The following is a 16,282-nucleotide window of genomic DNA, read 5'->3' on the forward strand; positions in this document are numbered from 1 at the left end:
AAAAACTACAATATAGGCTGAATTCAAACACAGAAAGTTATTTAAAGTTGTAAATGCACTCTGTTAAGGAAACCTAGGATGATTTGGAATATAGAATCTTAGAGCAAGAAGGCATCTTAGAGAATATTTAATGTAACTTCTTTAGTTTACAAAGAAACTGAATCCAGAGAGATCGAGTCATTTGCCCAAGGTTGCACAGAAAGTGATAAAGCAGGGGTAAAAGCTCAGATTTTCCTAACCTAGAGGCCTTTTATCTTAAGGCGCACAGCATATATTTTTAGTTTATGCAGGTAGGGGAATAGTAATAAAGTTTAATCTTCAAAATTATATTATGTGATAGGTACTATTATTGTCTACATTTTTAAATTGAGGAAATTAAGATGGAGTCTCAGAGAAGATAGGTAAACTGCCCAAGCAGGGTCTTACTTGCAGTGGCAGAGCTAAATATGGACCTACCTCTCCTGATTTCAAAGCCCATACCTTTAAGTACTACATTGTGCCACAGTTTCCATACCCCTTCTAGCTGCATGACCTTGAATAAGTTACTTAACCTCTCTGGGCTGCCTGCTGTTGGGAGAACAAACCCACCAACAGATAATTTTCACATAATGTGAGAAATGCAAGATTGAAATAGCATTGGCTGCTGAGGAAATTTGGAAGAGTACAGAAAGATAGATTTGTGGACACACTTGAATGACAATGTATAAAGTTTGGCCTTGACCCTTAGGCATTCATTGTTAAACTAGTAAAAGGAGTTGATGAGGTGTTTTAGGAAGATTAAGCTGTGGTTCAGAGAGTACAAGAGTGGAGAGCAGGAGATTGAGAGGTGTGAAATGATATGGACCCCAAGGATGGTGGCAGTGGGAAACAAAAGGAAGGGACAGACGTGAGAGATGCTGTGAAAGAACGCTTGGTAGAACTTAATAGTTAATTAGATATGGATGCAGAAAAGAGTTGATGATGACTGTTCATTAAAAGAATTGTAGGTGTTAAACAGGAGAGCTTTTTTTTTTCTTTTTTAGGAGAGCTTCTATAGGTTAAAAGTTTCTTGTATATCTTGTGATGCTTAATGGATTATTCTGCATGTAACTGATTTAATTAATGGCTTGTTGATTAGTTCATCTGCCCTACCTTCCTCATATTTGTGAAAAGAAAATGTACATGGAAGCCCTTTGAAATACACATTCTAGAGTTCATAATGTATCAGGTACTTTCCTAGGTACTGCAGGGACTAAATTAAAGAACAAGATAGGCCCTGCCTTCAAAGATCTCACAGTCTAGTAATCCTTACTTAATACTTTAGTTTCATAGCTTTTATTACTTTATAATATTCAAGTATTTTCACCATCCCTGAGTATGAGCATTTATGCTAAATCCTGTAATTCTCAGTGCAAGCAATATTGCTCCTAAGGGGATGAAGATTGGTTCTTGGGCGGGTGAAAAAAAATCGTACTGTTTTGTGTATAAAGCACAGATACAATATATAAACAGATATACAATATATCTGTGGTATTAAAAATTTCACTGGAGGGGGCTACTATGAAAAAAATGTCTAAAAAGGCTCTTTGGTGGTGGTGAGAGAATGATAATTTTTTTTAAAGGTCCAGAAACTGAGCTAAATATATTGCAATTACAGTTACCAAGGGCTTTTTAAAGGGGAGAGATCCCTTAATTCTTTCTTTTTTTTTTTTTTTTTTTTTTTGCGGTACACGGGCCTCTCACTGCTGAGGCCTCTCCCGTTGCGGAGCACAGGCTCGGGACGCGCAGGCCCAGCGGCCATGACTCACCGGCCCAGCCGCTCCGCGGCATGTGGGATCCTCCCGGACCGGGGCACGAACCCGTGTCCCCTGCATCGGCAGGCGGACTCTCAACCACTGTGCCACCAGGGAAGCCCCCATCCCTTAATTCTTTAGCCAACTAGTTAAAAATTCAAACTTTTGATAATTAAGATTTCTCCATGTATTTTACATATAGGTATATGTTGTTGGAGGCTATGATGGGCAAAACAGACTTAGCAGTGTAGAATGTTATGATTCCTTTTCAAATCGATGGACTGAAGTTGCCCCCCTTAAGGAAGCAGTGAGTTCTCCTGCCGTGACTAGCTGTATAGGCAAATTGTTTGTGATTGGTGGAGGACCTGATGATAATACTTGTTCTGATAAGGTAAGCCATGCTCTCTCTCTCTTTTTTTTTTAAAAAGAAATTACCAATGATATACACAAGAAGAGAAATATGGAAGGCCTATCAAGTAGGTAGTTTGGTCCCTTAGAGTGAGGGGGCTTTTAAAAATTGTCTGGTACTTTATACTTAGGGAGGAAAACATTGAGTTTCAAGTTACTAAAGTGAGATCATAAAGTGAGATCATAACATATCCAACAATTTTCTGTTAAAAGTGTGATCCAGTTTTTTTGAGATGAAACTGATCTCAGCATTATACTATAAACCATTTTAAAACTTTTTACTGGTATAGTTTACAAAATCAAAAAATTATTCACATAAAACAATTGGGAAGTGAATTAGCAAAGGGTAAGATACTGTACTGCTTCCAACTGGGTCATTTTCTGCATACTTTGAAAATATTCTTAGAACAAAGAAAAGAAAACCTCTCTAATGTAAATATAGGATGGCTCAAAGCTGCTGCAGTTCATTGAATTCGTGAGACAAAAGAACATGTGCCATCCTGACATCTCAGAAAATACCCCGTTTATTCTGCAAACGTGTCTAATGCCTAATTCATTTAGCAATAGTTTACTGAACTTTGTCAATCAATAAATTCTTTTTCTAAATTAAATTTTAATATAATGTCAAATGTTACATATTTAGAATTCATTAATTCAGAATTTGTGATAATTCAAAGTATACTGAATTGAGGTTCGCTGGTGTTCTTCTGAAGAAAGGACTCCCTAAACATGTGAAGAAATTATATTCAAATTGAGGCATACTTATCCTATATAACAGAATTTATAAGACTGTTATTTTATTTTATTTTTTTTGAAGACTGTTATTTGTAATGGAAAAAAAAAAGCAAACCTGCTAGACATTCATCTTGGAAACGGTCTGTGTTTCTTACTCTATTCTGCTTGATAGTAATAAATTTGTATTTCTTTTGAGAATTTCATAATTCAGATATTTTACTCTCAAGCCAACCTCCCTTAATTCTGTGAATTAATGGGATTTTATTTTTAATCATGTTTCTGTATATTGGCAGACTATTTATTATGTAAATTTGCATTTTTGTTGAGAAATTTTAATTAAGTACTTCTATATATTATTAGGTTCAATCTTATGATCCAGAAACCAATTCTTGGCTACTTCGTGCAGCTATCCCAATTGCCAAGAGGTGTATAACAGCCGTATCCTTAAACAACCTGATATATGTTGCTGGTGGACTGACCAAGGCAATATACTGTTATGATCCCGTTGAAGATTACTGGATGCATGTACAGAATACATTCAGCCGACAGGTAATAACATAAAACAGTCCAAAAGAATAATCAATGTAGGAGAGACCAAGTACAGGACCAGTATGAATATACAGTAACTTTACTATTTATGTGTTTCATGTATGCTTGGATTATTTCCAAAAAAAAAAATTTTTTTTTAATAAATAAATTTATTTTTGTTTGCGTCGGGTCTTCGTTGCTGCCCACCGGGCTTTCTCTAGCGCGGAGAGCGGGGGCTAATCTTCGCTGCAGTGCGCGGGCTTCTCATTGCGGTGGCTTCTCCTGTTGTGGAGCGCGGGGTCTAGGCGCGCAGGCTTTAGTAGTCGTGGCACGTGGGCTCCAGAGTGCAGGCTCAGTAGTTGTGGCGCACGGGCTTAGTTGCTCTGCGTCACGTGCGATCTTCATGGACCAGGGCTCAAACCCATGTCCCCTGCATTGGCAGACGGTTTCTTAACCACTGAGCCACCAGGGAAGTCCCTCAAAAATTGTTTAAACTCCACATAAAGCATATGGTATTCTTGTTTTGAACTCCTTCCAAGGAATTTATTGAAATAACTTACTTTTGTTTTTAATTTTTTAATTAATTTTTATTGGAATATGGTTGGTTTACAATGCAGTGTTAGCCTCCACTGCACAACAGAATGAATCAGCCATACACATACAGGTATCCCCTCCCTTTTGGACTTCCTTCCCTGAAATAACTTACTTTTTACCATCCCATGGTAAAGTAGGTATTGCTCTTGGGCTGTTGGGTTTTTTTCCCCTTAACCTTTTTGAGACTCCTACTCCAGTTCTTATCCCTCTCTCTAGCACATTTTTGAAAGAGAAGAAATTCTCAAACTGGTTTCTTTCCTTCTGCGGTTAGAAACTAGGTAATTTGTTGTTTTTGCTATAAAGAAAATGGCTGTACTTGGGTCTCTTTCATCCACACTGCACTTGTACCCTTATATGGCCTTTACCCCTGCCCCATAAAGGCCTTCCCTTGGCCTTTTGTTTCGTGGCTCTACCCTCTTTCCTTCCACCATCAAAATGCTTGATGGCTCTGATGCTGGAAATCTGGCTCTACCTGTACCACTCTAGAGAGATTGTACTCCCAAAGGTCATTAATAATCTCCTGAGTCTCATTCATGTTCTCTTGTTTTTTTCTACCCAACCCTTAAATATGGGTATTCCTTGAGCCTCTTTTCCCTGCCCTTTTTCCAGATTATACTCCGTTCCTGAGTGATCACATTTACTGCTCAGTACTGATGACTTCAAATCTTATTCTCCATTAAAGCCTCTCTCCTGTGCTCCAGACTCAAATTTCCAGCTGCCTATTTGATGTTTTCCGTGGCATTCCAAGACTTTAAAACAGAATTCACCTTCTTCCCCAAGTTTACTTCTTCTGTTTCCAAACAACCTAGTGAATGGAAAAACTCTGTTTCTCCCTGACAGCACTTCTGACACCAGGTATGTGGGTTTATTCCCACACCAACCGATCTCTGTCTTCAGCTGGTGTCTTACAATTCAATTCAGTTCTGACATGACCTGAAATTTGCTTCAGGTTCCACAGGTTAAGGACTCAGTCCCGCAAGACTGCCACCACTTCACATGCCAGTCACAAGTCTCAGGTTTTCACCAGTACTTCTGACAAATCAGCTATAAATCAAGGTTTCCACAGCCCCCCCGCCTTGGGTTCAGTAATAATGCTCAGGAAAACACTTACTTATGTTTACAGGTTTGTTATATGATAAAGTATATTACAAAGGACATAGATGAACAGCCAGATAAAGAAGTACCTAAGGCCAGGTCTGGAAGGGTCCTAAGCAGAGAACCTTCTGTCCTCATGGATTTGAGGTACACCACCCTCCTGGGACATAGATGCATTTACCAGCCTAGAAGCTCTCCAAATCCTATACTTTTGGGATTTTTATGGAGACTTTATCATGTAGACATGATCAGTTATAATTCAGTTTCCAGCCCTGCTCCCCTCTCCAGAAAAGGGAGGGTGGGGTGAAACTTACAAGCTTCTAATTATGGCTTGGTTTCTCTGGTGACCAACCCCCATCTAGGAGCCCAGCAACAGTCCCTCCTTAGAACAAAAGACACTCCCATCAACCAGGAAATTGCAAGGGATTTAGGAGCTCTGTGTCAGGAACTGGGGGCAGAGGCTGATATGTATTTTCTATTATTTCACACTTAGAAACTTAATTTTTAAAATTTTTCTTGATTTCTCTTAAATTGAATCAATCCATCGTATCAGTTCTGTGTCCTCAAGAGTTTCTCCTATTCTTTTCCATTCCTGTGGTTCTTGCTTTTGTTCAGGTTCTCATCAGTTCTTACCTAAACTAAAACAGTATTTTCTAAGTAGTGTTCCTTTCTCTAATGTCTTGCTTTTCTAACCCATTTTACCACCAGTTATTTTTCAGCAAATCAAATTATGTCTCTTCTCTGGAAATGTACTGAATAAAATCTAAAAGTTTTCCCACTTCATTCTAGGTCTCCTGTTGTCTGACCTCTTCTTGCCTTTTAGCTTCACTTTCTTCACCTTTACCCAAATTACATTAAGTATCTGTTGCTTGCATTTGCTATCCAGATGGTATGTGTTCTTGCCTTGATTCATGTTGTCCTCTTAGCCTTTAATGCCTTTTCTACCTTCTCTATTTGTAATTCTACTCATCTTTCAAGTACCACTTCACAGTTACAACAAACTGAGGTTGCCCTGTTCAGAATTAATCTCTTGTTTTTCTGATCTGTCACTACACTTAACACCTCTATAATGCAAGTGATAAATTTCCTTATAGTTATAAATGTTCATTTCTATACTGGAATTCAGTCTTCTTAAGGATACTGTGTTTTCTAACTCATCTCATGTATCTTGCATTGATTGATTGGTGCTCGGTAAATTTTTTTTTTTTTTTTAATTTTTTTTTGGCTGCATTGGGTCTTCACTGCTGTGCTCGGGCTTTCTCTAGTTGTGGAGAGCAGGGGCCAGTCTTTGTTGCGGTGTGCGGGCTTCTCATCGTGGTGGCTTCTCCTGTTGCAGAGCACAGGCTCTAGGCACACGGGCTTCAGTAGTTGTGGCATGTGAGCTCAGTAGTTGTGGCTCACAGGCTCTAGAGCACAGGCTCAGTAGTTGTGGCGCACGGGCTTAGTTGCTCCCCGGCATGTGGGATCCTCCCGGACCAGGGCTTGAACCCATATCCCCTACAGTGACAGGCGGATTCTTAACCACTGCGCCACCAGGGAAGTCCTGCCTACCCTTTTAATACTAATCAAATGAAAAATGATAAATCAACTGTAATTTCATGGTAGACAGCTATTTGAGTCAAAGGTTGTGGTGTTTTTAAATGCTTAGAATGTTGAATGACAAAAAAAGAACTGAAAAAATGAGCTTTTTTTTCCCAGTCCTAATGGACCCAGCCTTTTTCTCTGTTTTTACCTCGCCATTTCCATGCCTTTTGACTTTGCATAATTCCTAAATTCCACAACTTGCTATTTTAAACATATTTTGCTTTTTAACTTTCATCAGGAACTTTTTTTTTTTTACTGACGAAGATTTTTTTTTTACCCTTCTTCAGCGGATTAGGTATTTAAAATGTCGTTAAAGTTTAGAATAATAATTGAAAAGAAATCTGATTCTTTTTCTTTATTGGCGTTTAACATTTAAGCATTAAGCATTATAAAAAATAATAATTAAGGAGAGGGGTATATTTTACAATATTAAGATTGTGTTTCATTTAAGTCATGAAAAATAACATTAAAACTTCATGTATTGATGAATTATTTTTCTTACTAGCTGCCATTACCCTTGAGACTCTCATAGAGTGAAATAAACTACTATGCAAGTAATTTCCTGATATGAATGAATATCTGTTCTGAAGGTTGCTTGCTTCATTTAATTCTGAGCACTATTTATGAAATGATGTTAATAACAAGATAGATCCTATAATTATATAGTTTAAGAATCATCATCAAAGTGACTGTAAAGTTCAATAGTGCAAGCCAGCTTGTATTTGAAAACTAAGGATGTTGTCTTTTATTGTGTTCAGAACTTTCAGAATTTATAGAAAGAGCTCATTGTGCTTTCGATGGAAAATGTTATAGTCTGGTACATAATTGGTACAATTCATGGGTGGTATTCTACATAAAAGTTTGTCATTCACTGATGATAATGGGCCCCAAGTCAATATATAATATATATATATATATATGGGCCCCAAGTCAATATATAATATATATATATTATATATAATATATATTATTATATATAATATAATATTATATATAATATATAAACTCTAATGTAGACATTTTAAAATATTCACTAATTCTTCTAGACCCAAAGATACTATCCTCTATTATAGAAATCCACCAAGATTTAATTTTTTCTACAAGAGTGAAATTTATATATAGCAAATCTGATCAAGTAAAAATGTTTATTGTACTCACTGGTAGAACCCATCTCATTGTTGGTTATGTGGAAACAGGATAATAATATACAATAACTTTCTGAATTAAAGTGAAATTTAAATGGAAGAATAATTGACCTGCAGCATAACCAGATTCATGCAATAGTGAGACAATTTTAGTATAATTTTTTTCTTTGAAGAATCACTCTTATCCTTGCAAGAGTATTTGTTTTATATAATAATTGTATTACTGACAGAGAAGAGTAAAATTTAGCTAAGAGTCTCATTGCATGGAAAGTTAACTATAAAATGTTATCTGGGGAGTTTCTGTGCCCCATCCAAGGCCCCTAATAACAGTGCTTCTTTAATTTGGTTATAACTCTCATTCATTCTTTCAACTTGTGGGTAATCCCCTATAATGAATAATGTTCCTACCCTTTGATCATGTAATAGCCACTTTCTATAATAAAGGACCTTCCTGTAATAGGAGAAGCAAGTCTTCAAGGATGTTTTCATTCAACTACCATTAAGTTAACTAAAACCCTTCTCTCAGTCCACCACCCCCACTTCACCTCCCATATCTTGACCCCAATTAGTGACATATATTCTATCTTAACACTCCCTTCACCCATGCAAATTTACCTAGTATTCACACATAGGAGTTGGGCAAAAGGGAGCTTATTATTTCATGTCTCCTTTTTTGACTTGTTAAAGCATGTCTTATTTTACTTTTCAGTTTGCTGCCAAATCCCTTACTGTCAACAGTTAATTTTTTTTTTTTAATTTGGTTGAACAGGAAAACTGTGGTATGTCTGTATGTAATGGTAAAATATATATCCTGGGTGGAAGACGGGAAAATGGAGAAGCCACAGACACTATTCTCTGTTATGATCCTGCAACAAGTATCATCACAGGGGTAGCTGCAATGCCCAGGCCAGTGTCCTATCATGGATGTGTGACTATTCATAGATACAATGAGAAATGCTTTAAGCTCTAAAACCAGGATACCTCACCCAAGAAGCCACAGCAATCCAAGATGAGAGGTTTTAAAAACTCCAGAGTGGGAACTTGACATATCTCCTTTTTGCAATATGCACAGAAAAGTAAAAATAATAATTGTCATGCCTTTCTTCCCAAAATATCAATCTTTCAAACTGTAATAAAGGCTTTTCTGTAATTGGGAAAAAAAAATTTGTTGTTGTTGAAGGTAATAGTGGTCTTTGCTTGGGCTTTGAGAGTGTACCTTTGTGAGTATTTGTAAGAAACCTATGTGGAGTAGGAAATAATGTCTGCCTGCATACCTTTTAGGAATTTGTGATGGTTTCTTCATTTATGTATGTTTATCTGCAAGACTGTATATTCCTTACTTTGTCACATATATGTGTGTGTGTGTGTGTATATATATATATATGTATGTGTATATATATATATACACACATACATATATATATATAATTGCATGGCAAGTTTTCATTTAGTTTGACTCATATAATGCTTAGAATACTTAGAATCATTCTAAGGTAGAAAAACCAGTTTTAAAAATCTTTGTCACTAAAAAATACATCCAAGTTGATTAATTTTATTGTGGGTTTTTTTCTGTAATTGATAAAAGTGTAATGATGACAATCTGAGTATCATAAAATACTGAATTATTATGACTTCATTCTTAGAATTATTTTCTTATATTAAAGGTATTTTGGGGGGAGGAGATACAAAAGCAAGTGCCCTTAAAATGGAGATTAAAATTACATGTTAGTTCCTAAGAAAAAATCATCTAAGACCATTGAAGGGAAAATGACCCACTGTGGCTCTCAAAAGTATTTATATATCATCTCTAAATCCTCTAAGGGATGCGCCTTTTCTTGAACATGGCAGAAGAGTTGAAATCCACTTTGCAATATTATCTTGTGAAAAACAGGGACAGATTTTCTCCGTAGCCCAGTAGGGTTTGACCTCATTACTATGGTGCTTTGGGTGAGGACCTCTTCCTGGTTATCCTACTTTCTTGTGAACAGCTAAAAATCCTGGGAGTCTCTACTGTTAAGCTGCCCTTAAAGGATAAAGCAGGGACCACGTGTCTCAGTGGGTCCATATTTCTTTTAAAATTAGCTATCTGAAGAAACTAACAGCAGTAGTTGCAGTCTTCTAAGATAAATCTTTCATTTGGTACCCATTGTGTAAAATAGTGATCAATATTCTCAAGCTTCTCTACATCAAATTGCCTTTGTCTAGATGTTTCAACTCCAGTTTATAAAGCTTACTGGTTTTCAGAGAAGAGTGTAAAACTTTTTCTAAGGCAAATGAAATGGCAGGAACTATAGTGTACGTGATTATTGATATTCCTGGGTGGACAGATATAATTTAAAACATTTTAGGGATGTTCAGGTAGCCTGCTATATTTCGACTTCCCCAGGCACTATTGTTGTCTCACATCATAATTATATATTTGCCATAGGAGAAATGATGCAAATATGTGATTATAGTGTCACCAGATTTCTGTTAAAAACAAGGTAGTAATCAAAAACCTAACATTGATAAACTATTCTTTCTTTCTCATTTTAGAATGATGCAAAGATTTGAAATAAACCTATACAGAGTCAACTTTTAATGCCTAGCTGGAGTCTGAATTCTGAGGAAAACTCTAAAACACTTAACAAATCTTTAAGGAATTTTTATTTTTCAGATCATAATTTGAAATGATGTATATACCTTTTTGTGATAATTATCAGAGCAATTCAGAAACCACTTTTCTACCATTTTAGTTGAAAGACAGTAGTAGATACAATTGGGATACTTGTTTTAATTTTAGAGTAAACTTCTACTTCTGCATCATACCTTTTGTAGATAATGGAACCTATTTAGTTCAGAAATTCTCTGTGGTATATGAGAAAAGTGTTTTGTAAATGCTGAGAATTATACAAATGATACTTGTTATTTTCATGTGTATTTGTAAGATCATGCCCATCCATAAATAGACACTTCACACAAAGAAGACTTTCTCAACATAACCTGTATTTTAGTACTTTCGTCTATTATAAAAGTATTAACTATTTACTTGTATTTTGTTATACATTTATTTTTAATGTTCAGGTGTCTGTTGTAGTAAATTGGAAATCCTATAAAACAGAATTTGTTTAAACATGGACCTCATACCAATATTGCTTAATTTTTTTCTCTACATAATTTAAAACTACATAAATTAAGTAGCCACCAAGAACTTAGTTTGAATCCTATGAAATTAAAGTAACAATTTTTAAAGTTACCCAACTGATACTTTAATTTTCTTAAATTATTTATTTTCATTTACTGATTTTTGATAAATAATGATGTTAGCATTGATAAAGTAATAAAGAATTTTAGGGTATAATTAGTATATCAAAAGGGATTTATCAACCAAAATGGTATCAGATTATATTCATGCTCTCATCACATAGTTGACATATTTTCTTTTGGTGGGTGATGCTCGTATAAGCCTTTGGGTTAGTGTGTATGTATATATTCAATACATGTGTGTATATATGTAGATAGATAGTAAGCTCATCTACACACATACATACAGACATCAAGAATTTTATCAGTTTCTGATCAGAAAAAGGCACATAAAGTAAAAATTAGTTGATCTTATTAAATTCAATTCCAGAAGTATATTTTTTTAATTTGGGCATTTCTAGAATACTTTGTTACATATGAAAGTACATGATGAATATTAGTATGATGACTCATATACAGTCAGAATCTATATAATGCATACAGTTTTACAAGATCAGAAAACAAATTGACGGGAGATACAAGTTTGCTAAACCTAGCCATTGATATACCTCAGTGGGGAAGGAATTCAAAAGTATTTTTTGTGGGTCAACAGAAATGTACAGTTTTTTCTCCATGAACTTTAATCATTTTTCATGTGTTCCTATATGTGAATGAGCTATAAAGTGGTCTAGTTTTTACAACAAAAAGGCCTTCTTCCTTTTCTACTCTAATCTTCCCACTGACTTTACTGCACAGGTATGAAATGGTAGCCTATTGTATCTTCAGTAACCTTTTTTTTTCCCCTAGATGACTGAAATACAGGTATTTACTCCATTTAAACCAGGTGTTAACAAAAAAATGATGTAAATACTCAGGGAGGGTATTAACTTGTCATTTTTGCCTAATTGGAGTGTTTAAAGTGCCATATCTAAGTAACTTGCAGTTCATGATTCTAGAGTAAATTCAGTTTGGTAAAGGGGCTTCACACATGGCGGTGGTTAAACATTCATTTTTTTATATTTAGAAAGATGAAAATGTTTTGTGGACTGATACATTTTCTCTTAGTGAATATGAATTGTTTATGTATCTCTACTGTCATACCCTTTTGAAATGAAACTCAGGAAAATATAAAGGTTCAATTATACTACTTTTGTCAGTGTACAAACCAGGTGTATTTTTTTTTTCCTGTTGTGTGGATATGGCAATAGATTTTTTAAAAAGAAATGCTGTGAGAACCCATACATGAAAAGAGAGGGTTGAATCATCAGTGTGTGCCTTTTGTTTCTTGAGATTTATATGTGGAAAAGATATCTTCTACTCCAGACTGTATTTTCAAAGAGAAGAGATTGCTCTTTATGTGGTGCCAAGTGATAAGATAACGTCTCTTAAAGGCTTCCTGTGGACTGCCTTTATTTTCCTAAACTCAAGACACCAGTTAACCTCAACATAATTTTGGCCTTTCTTAGAATTTCTTGTGCATTATATTGAAAACCAGGTTTATATCACCTCACCCCATTATTTGTTTTAGTTAAATAAATTCACCATACCAAGAAACCAGAATGGGGCAATTTGGTTGGCCTTTAAGGCAGTAGGTTTGACTAGCTAGTTATACTTACTGTCACATCTAATGCTAGTCATCAGAAACCACTTGAGCCAGGAGTGTGAATTGATAATTCCAGAGACAGTTTCAACATACTTCAGACTTTTTTAAAATGTTTTTTATGAGTGTTTTACATTTGTGTGATTGCCTTAGATATTAAATTTTTGTAGTGCTAAAGATCATCATTAAAAAATGTTTTGAATACCAGTAGTTATAACTTATTTTATGTATTGTCCCAAAGAAAAGAATTTGTTTTAATGTTTTCAAAATAACTGCATCTGAATTTGTTTATATGCCTTAAGTTCTCTTGTGCTATTTCAACTTTTCTTTCAATCTAAATAAAGCTTACCTTAGATAAGTTTCATACTTGTTTCCTATAGAGTGAATTTCCCTTCTTGAATTCTTTAATGAGCACCAGCCTTGTGGTTGCTTGAAAGAAAATGTTAAGAAAGGTTGTTGGGTGTTTGGAGTTTTATTATATTGGGGGGACTTTTTTTGTTTGATGCCAAGGTGCTTTTTAAGATATTAAGAAAAACATCTATCTTAGGTTGATTAAACCCTTGTAAACATCATTTGCAATATCTGCATCTAAAGTCAAAAAAGTAAGTCTACTTATTTTTGTTTCATTCTTATGTACTATTTTGTTTCTTTTGTTTTTCCTTCTACAGGCTCTTTCATTTATCTTTCCTGAAAAAGTTCTTAGTCTTTCTTTCTCCAACACCCCTCCCCATGGTTTCTTAATTTAAATCTTGTTGAGAGTTTCTGGAGCTATCTAAGACAACACGATTATAGAGTTGAACAAAAGCATAATGTGCTTTACAGCTTGTACAGACTTGTGGCAGCCAAGTGTCTTTTGCTTTCAGATGCTCCAGAGTCTTCACAGTGGGGGAAAAAAAAAAAGCTTTGTATTTCTTTGTTTTCAATTTAGTTGCAGCACACTAATACTTATATGTCTTGTATAAATATACTTTGTGCATAGTTGTCTTTAATTTTTAAAAAGTTCTATCTAATAAAAAATGTCTTTTAACCATTATTACTTGACTATGGTTGTATTAAATTTTATTTACCAAAAGCTCGTTGTTTTGTCTTACCTTAAATATATTCAAGTGGTTGTTTGAAAAAGGAGTGGGGGAAATTACAAGTTAATATATGTATTTACTAGTGTGTTCACAAAGTAACTAGAAGGCTAAACAAAAAGCTAAAAACATTGGTGTGTATGAGGAATTGGTGGCTTAGGGACAAGTAAAAAGGCAATTTCACTGCATACTCCTATAGAATTGTGTGTAATTTATATAAATATGCACATAATCAGTTTTTTAGTGTGAACCACATGTAAGTGTTACTATTCAGAATTTTTTTATTATGATTTTAATTTTTAATTATGAAAGTGATCCATAACATTTGCACTGTAGTGTTCTTTTGATTTGGCTCTCAAAAATACCCTTATAGTAATATCAAGAGTAAAGAACTTAAGAAATTTTATTGCAGGTGTCGAAGAGGGCACATTATTTACTGCAGAGGCAATGTCTGATTTTACATTAGCAAAAGTAAAATCTTGAAAAGATATGTTACAGAAGTGTAAGCAGGGGCTTCCCTGGTGGCGCAGTGGTTAAGAGTCCGCCTGCCGATACAGGGGACACGGGTTCGTGCCCTGGTCTGGGAAGATCCCACATGCCGCAGAGCGGCTGGGCCCGTGAGCCATGGCTGCTGAGCCTGTGCATCCAGAGCCTGTGCTCCGCAACGGGAGAGGCCACAACAGTGAGAGGCCCGCGTACCGCAAAAAAAAAAAAAAAAAAAAAAAAGTGCAAGCAATGCTTTAGCTTGTTATGCTTAGTTTTTATATTGTGCCATCAAAATAAAATGGCAAGTTAGAATATGTCTTAAATAATAAATGTAAAGCTGTTTTCATTTCACTTAATTCCTCTGTAGCCACACCTGGAAAGTGGATAGGCTTCATCGGCTGTGATTCCAACCTGTGCTCTGCCATAAAGCCATTTAACCTCTCTGAGCCATACTTTGCTTATTCTAGGAAATGCAGTCGTAATACTCACTTTACAGGCTTGTTGGATAATGGGATGTATGTTGAAGAGTGAACAGAGTTCTGGCACAGAAGAGGAGAATATAAATGTTGATTCCTTTTCTATGCATTTTGTCTTCAGGACAAAAATGCAGTATGCAAAGTCAGGGAAGGAGTTGAAAGAATTAAAAGCATTTGTTAGCTTATATTTGGAAAACCATGAGCAATGGGTAGAGAATAGAAGCCTCTCATAATTTAAATTTTCTCTTCAAAAAATAACCTGTGCTCTTAACAGAATGAGGGGGAAAAATGGGCTAAACCTGCCTTCTGCCTCTCTGCTATTCATTAACTGTTAATGGAGACTGAGAAAATCAAAAGGCATGATTTCCTCCTAATTATGTTGGGGTCTTTTATATTTTTTATATGATGTTTTGACATCTTTGGGGGACCTTGCTGGCTGGGGAGAGACTGCTCCTCCCAGGACTGGCTAATTCCTAGAGGCAGTAAACAGCTTGTCAGTGAGCCCAGCTTTCATATATAAACCAACCAATCTCCTGTCCAAAACTCCAGCTGCCTCCTTAACTCTCACACACCAAACCAACATTTCCCGTGCCCTAAATCACCCTAGGGCCAGGTACCAGACTGCTAAGAACCACCCCTTGTGTCACCAAACCAGCTGGGATTATTCAAACTAGCCAACCCTAAACTGTTTACCCTGCTATGCCTTGACTTACCCATGGAAACCCCAGTAAAGGCTCTGTCCTATGCTTCCCCCTCATTTCTTTCTGCCTCCTGACTGACACTGGTGCTTCCCCTGTGGCCCTGTATGACACACTGTGCCTCTTGTTTCTAGGAGAACTGTAACACTAAACTTTTCTTTCAATGGCACTGACTGCTCCGTGTTATCACCCAGTCACCTCTATAAATTAAGACTCATAAGTCACATGTTCATGTTTATGTTTGAATAGCATGTTCAGCACAGAGGTGCTTAATGTTTTAGTGAATAAAACCACCAATTCTGTTTTTTATACAAGAGGCTATATACCTTAAAACAGGATTTTTTTTTTTTTTTTTTTTTTTTTTTGCGATACGCGGGCCTCACTGTTGTGGCCTCTCCCGCTGCGGAGCGGGGCACGAACCCGTGTCCCCTGCATCGGCAGGTGGACTCTCAACCACTGCGCCACCAGGGAAGCCCCAAAACAGGATTTTTGAGTCATAGTTTGATAAACAATAATCAATGCATATGTAGTACAACCAAAGTGCCAATCGGTCCAAAGAGTCAAGGCTTTGAATACTCATATCTTTTTATTTAGAGAAAAACACGGTGTGTGATAAAGGAGGAAAGAGGATTTTTAAAAGATCATATTTACTTTCTTAACACACTCCTACTGAGATGTGGTGGATGATACCAAAGATAGTAAGGCTTTATAGGAATTCAGTGTCTGCAGGTGAGTAAACAGAGAAGGTGAAACAAAACAGAAAGCAGCACTCCAAGAAGCTTTCTAGCATGGTGTGACAGCTATGGAAATGGGCCTGACTAGCCTCCAACCACAGAGAGCATAATTGACCAAATGATGCCCCA

The 16,282-nt window shown here is 36.0% G+C and overlaps 1 protein-coding gene across 7 annotated transcripts in view; it reads left to right on the forward strand.

Moving 5' to 3' along the window:
- Window positions 1–13,716, forward strand: part of KLHL24 (kelch like family member 24) — a 39,367-nt gene extending 25,651 nt beyond the window's left edge. For 6 of the 7 annotated variants that reach the window (XM_067738199.1, XM_067738198.1, XM_067738200.1 and 3 more), the window contains 3 exons: window positions 1,975–2,163; window positions 3,276–3,464; window positions 8,631–13,716. In XM_067738199.1, the coding sequence (XP_067594300.1) occupies window positions 1,975–2,163; window positions 3,276–3,464; window positions 8,631–8,831 (579 nt within the window). In that variant the 3' untranslated portion in view covers window positions 8,832–13,716. The remainder of the gene's footprint in view (window positions 1–1,974; window positions 2,164–3,275; window positions 3,465–8,630) is intronic. The other variant, XM_067738204.1, reaches the window with a different exon arrangement.
- The last annotated feature ends 2,566 nt before the right edge of the window (window positions 13,717–16,282 follow it).

This window comes from Pseudorca crassidens, chromosome 5 (assembly GCF_039906515.1).
Source record: "Pseudorca crassidens isolate mPseCra1 chromosome 5, mPseCra1.hap1, whole genome shotgun sequence".
NCBI lineage: Eukaryota > Metazoa > Chordata > Mammalia > Artiodactyla > Delphinidae > Pseudorca > Pseudorca crassidens.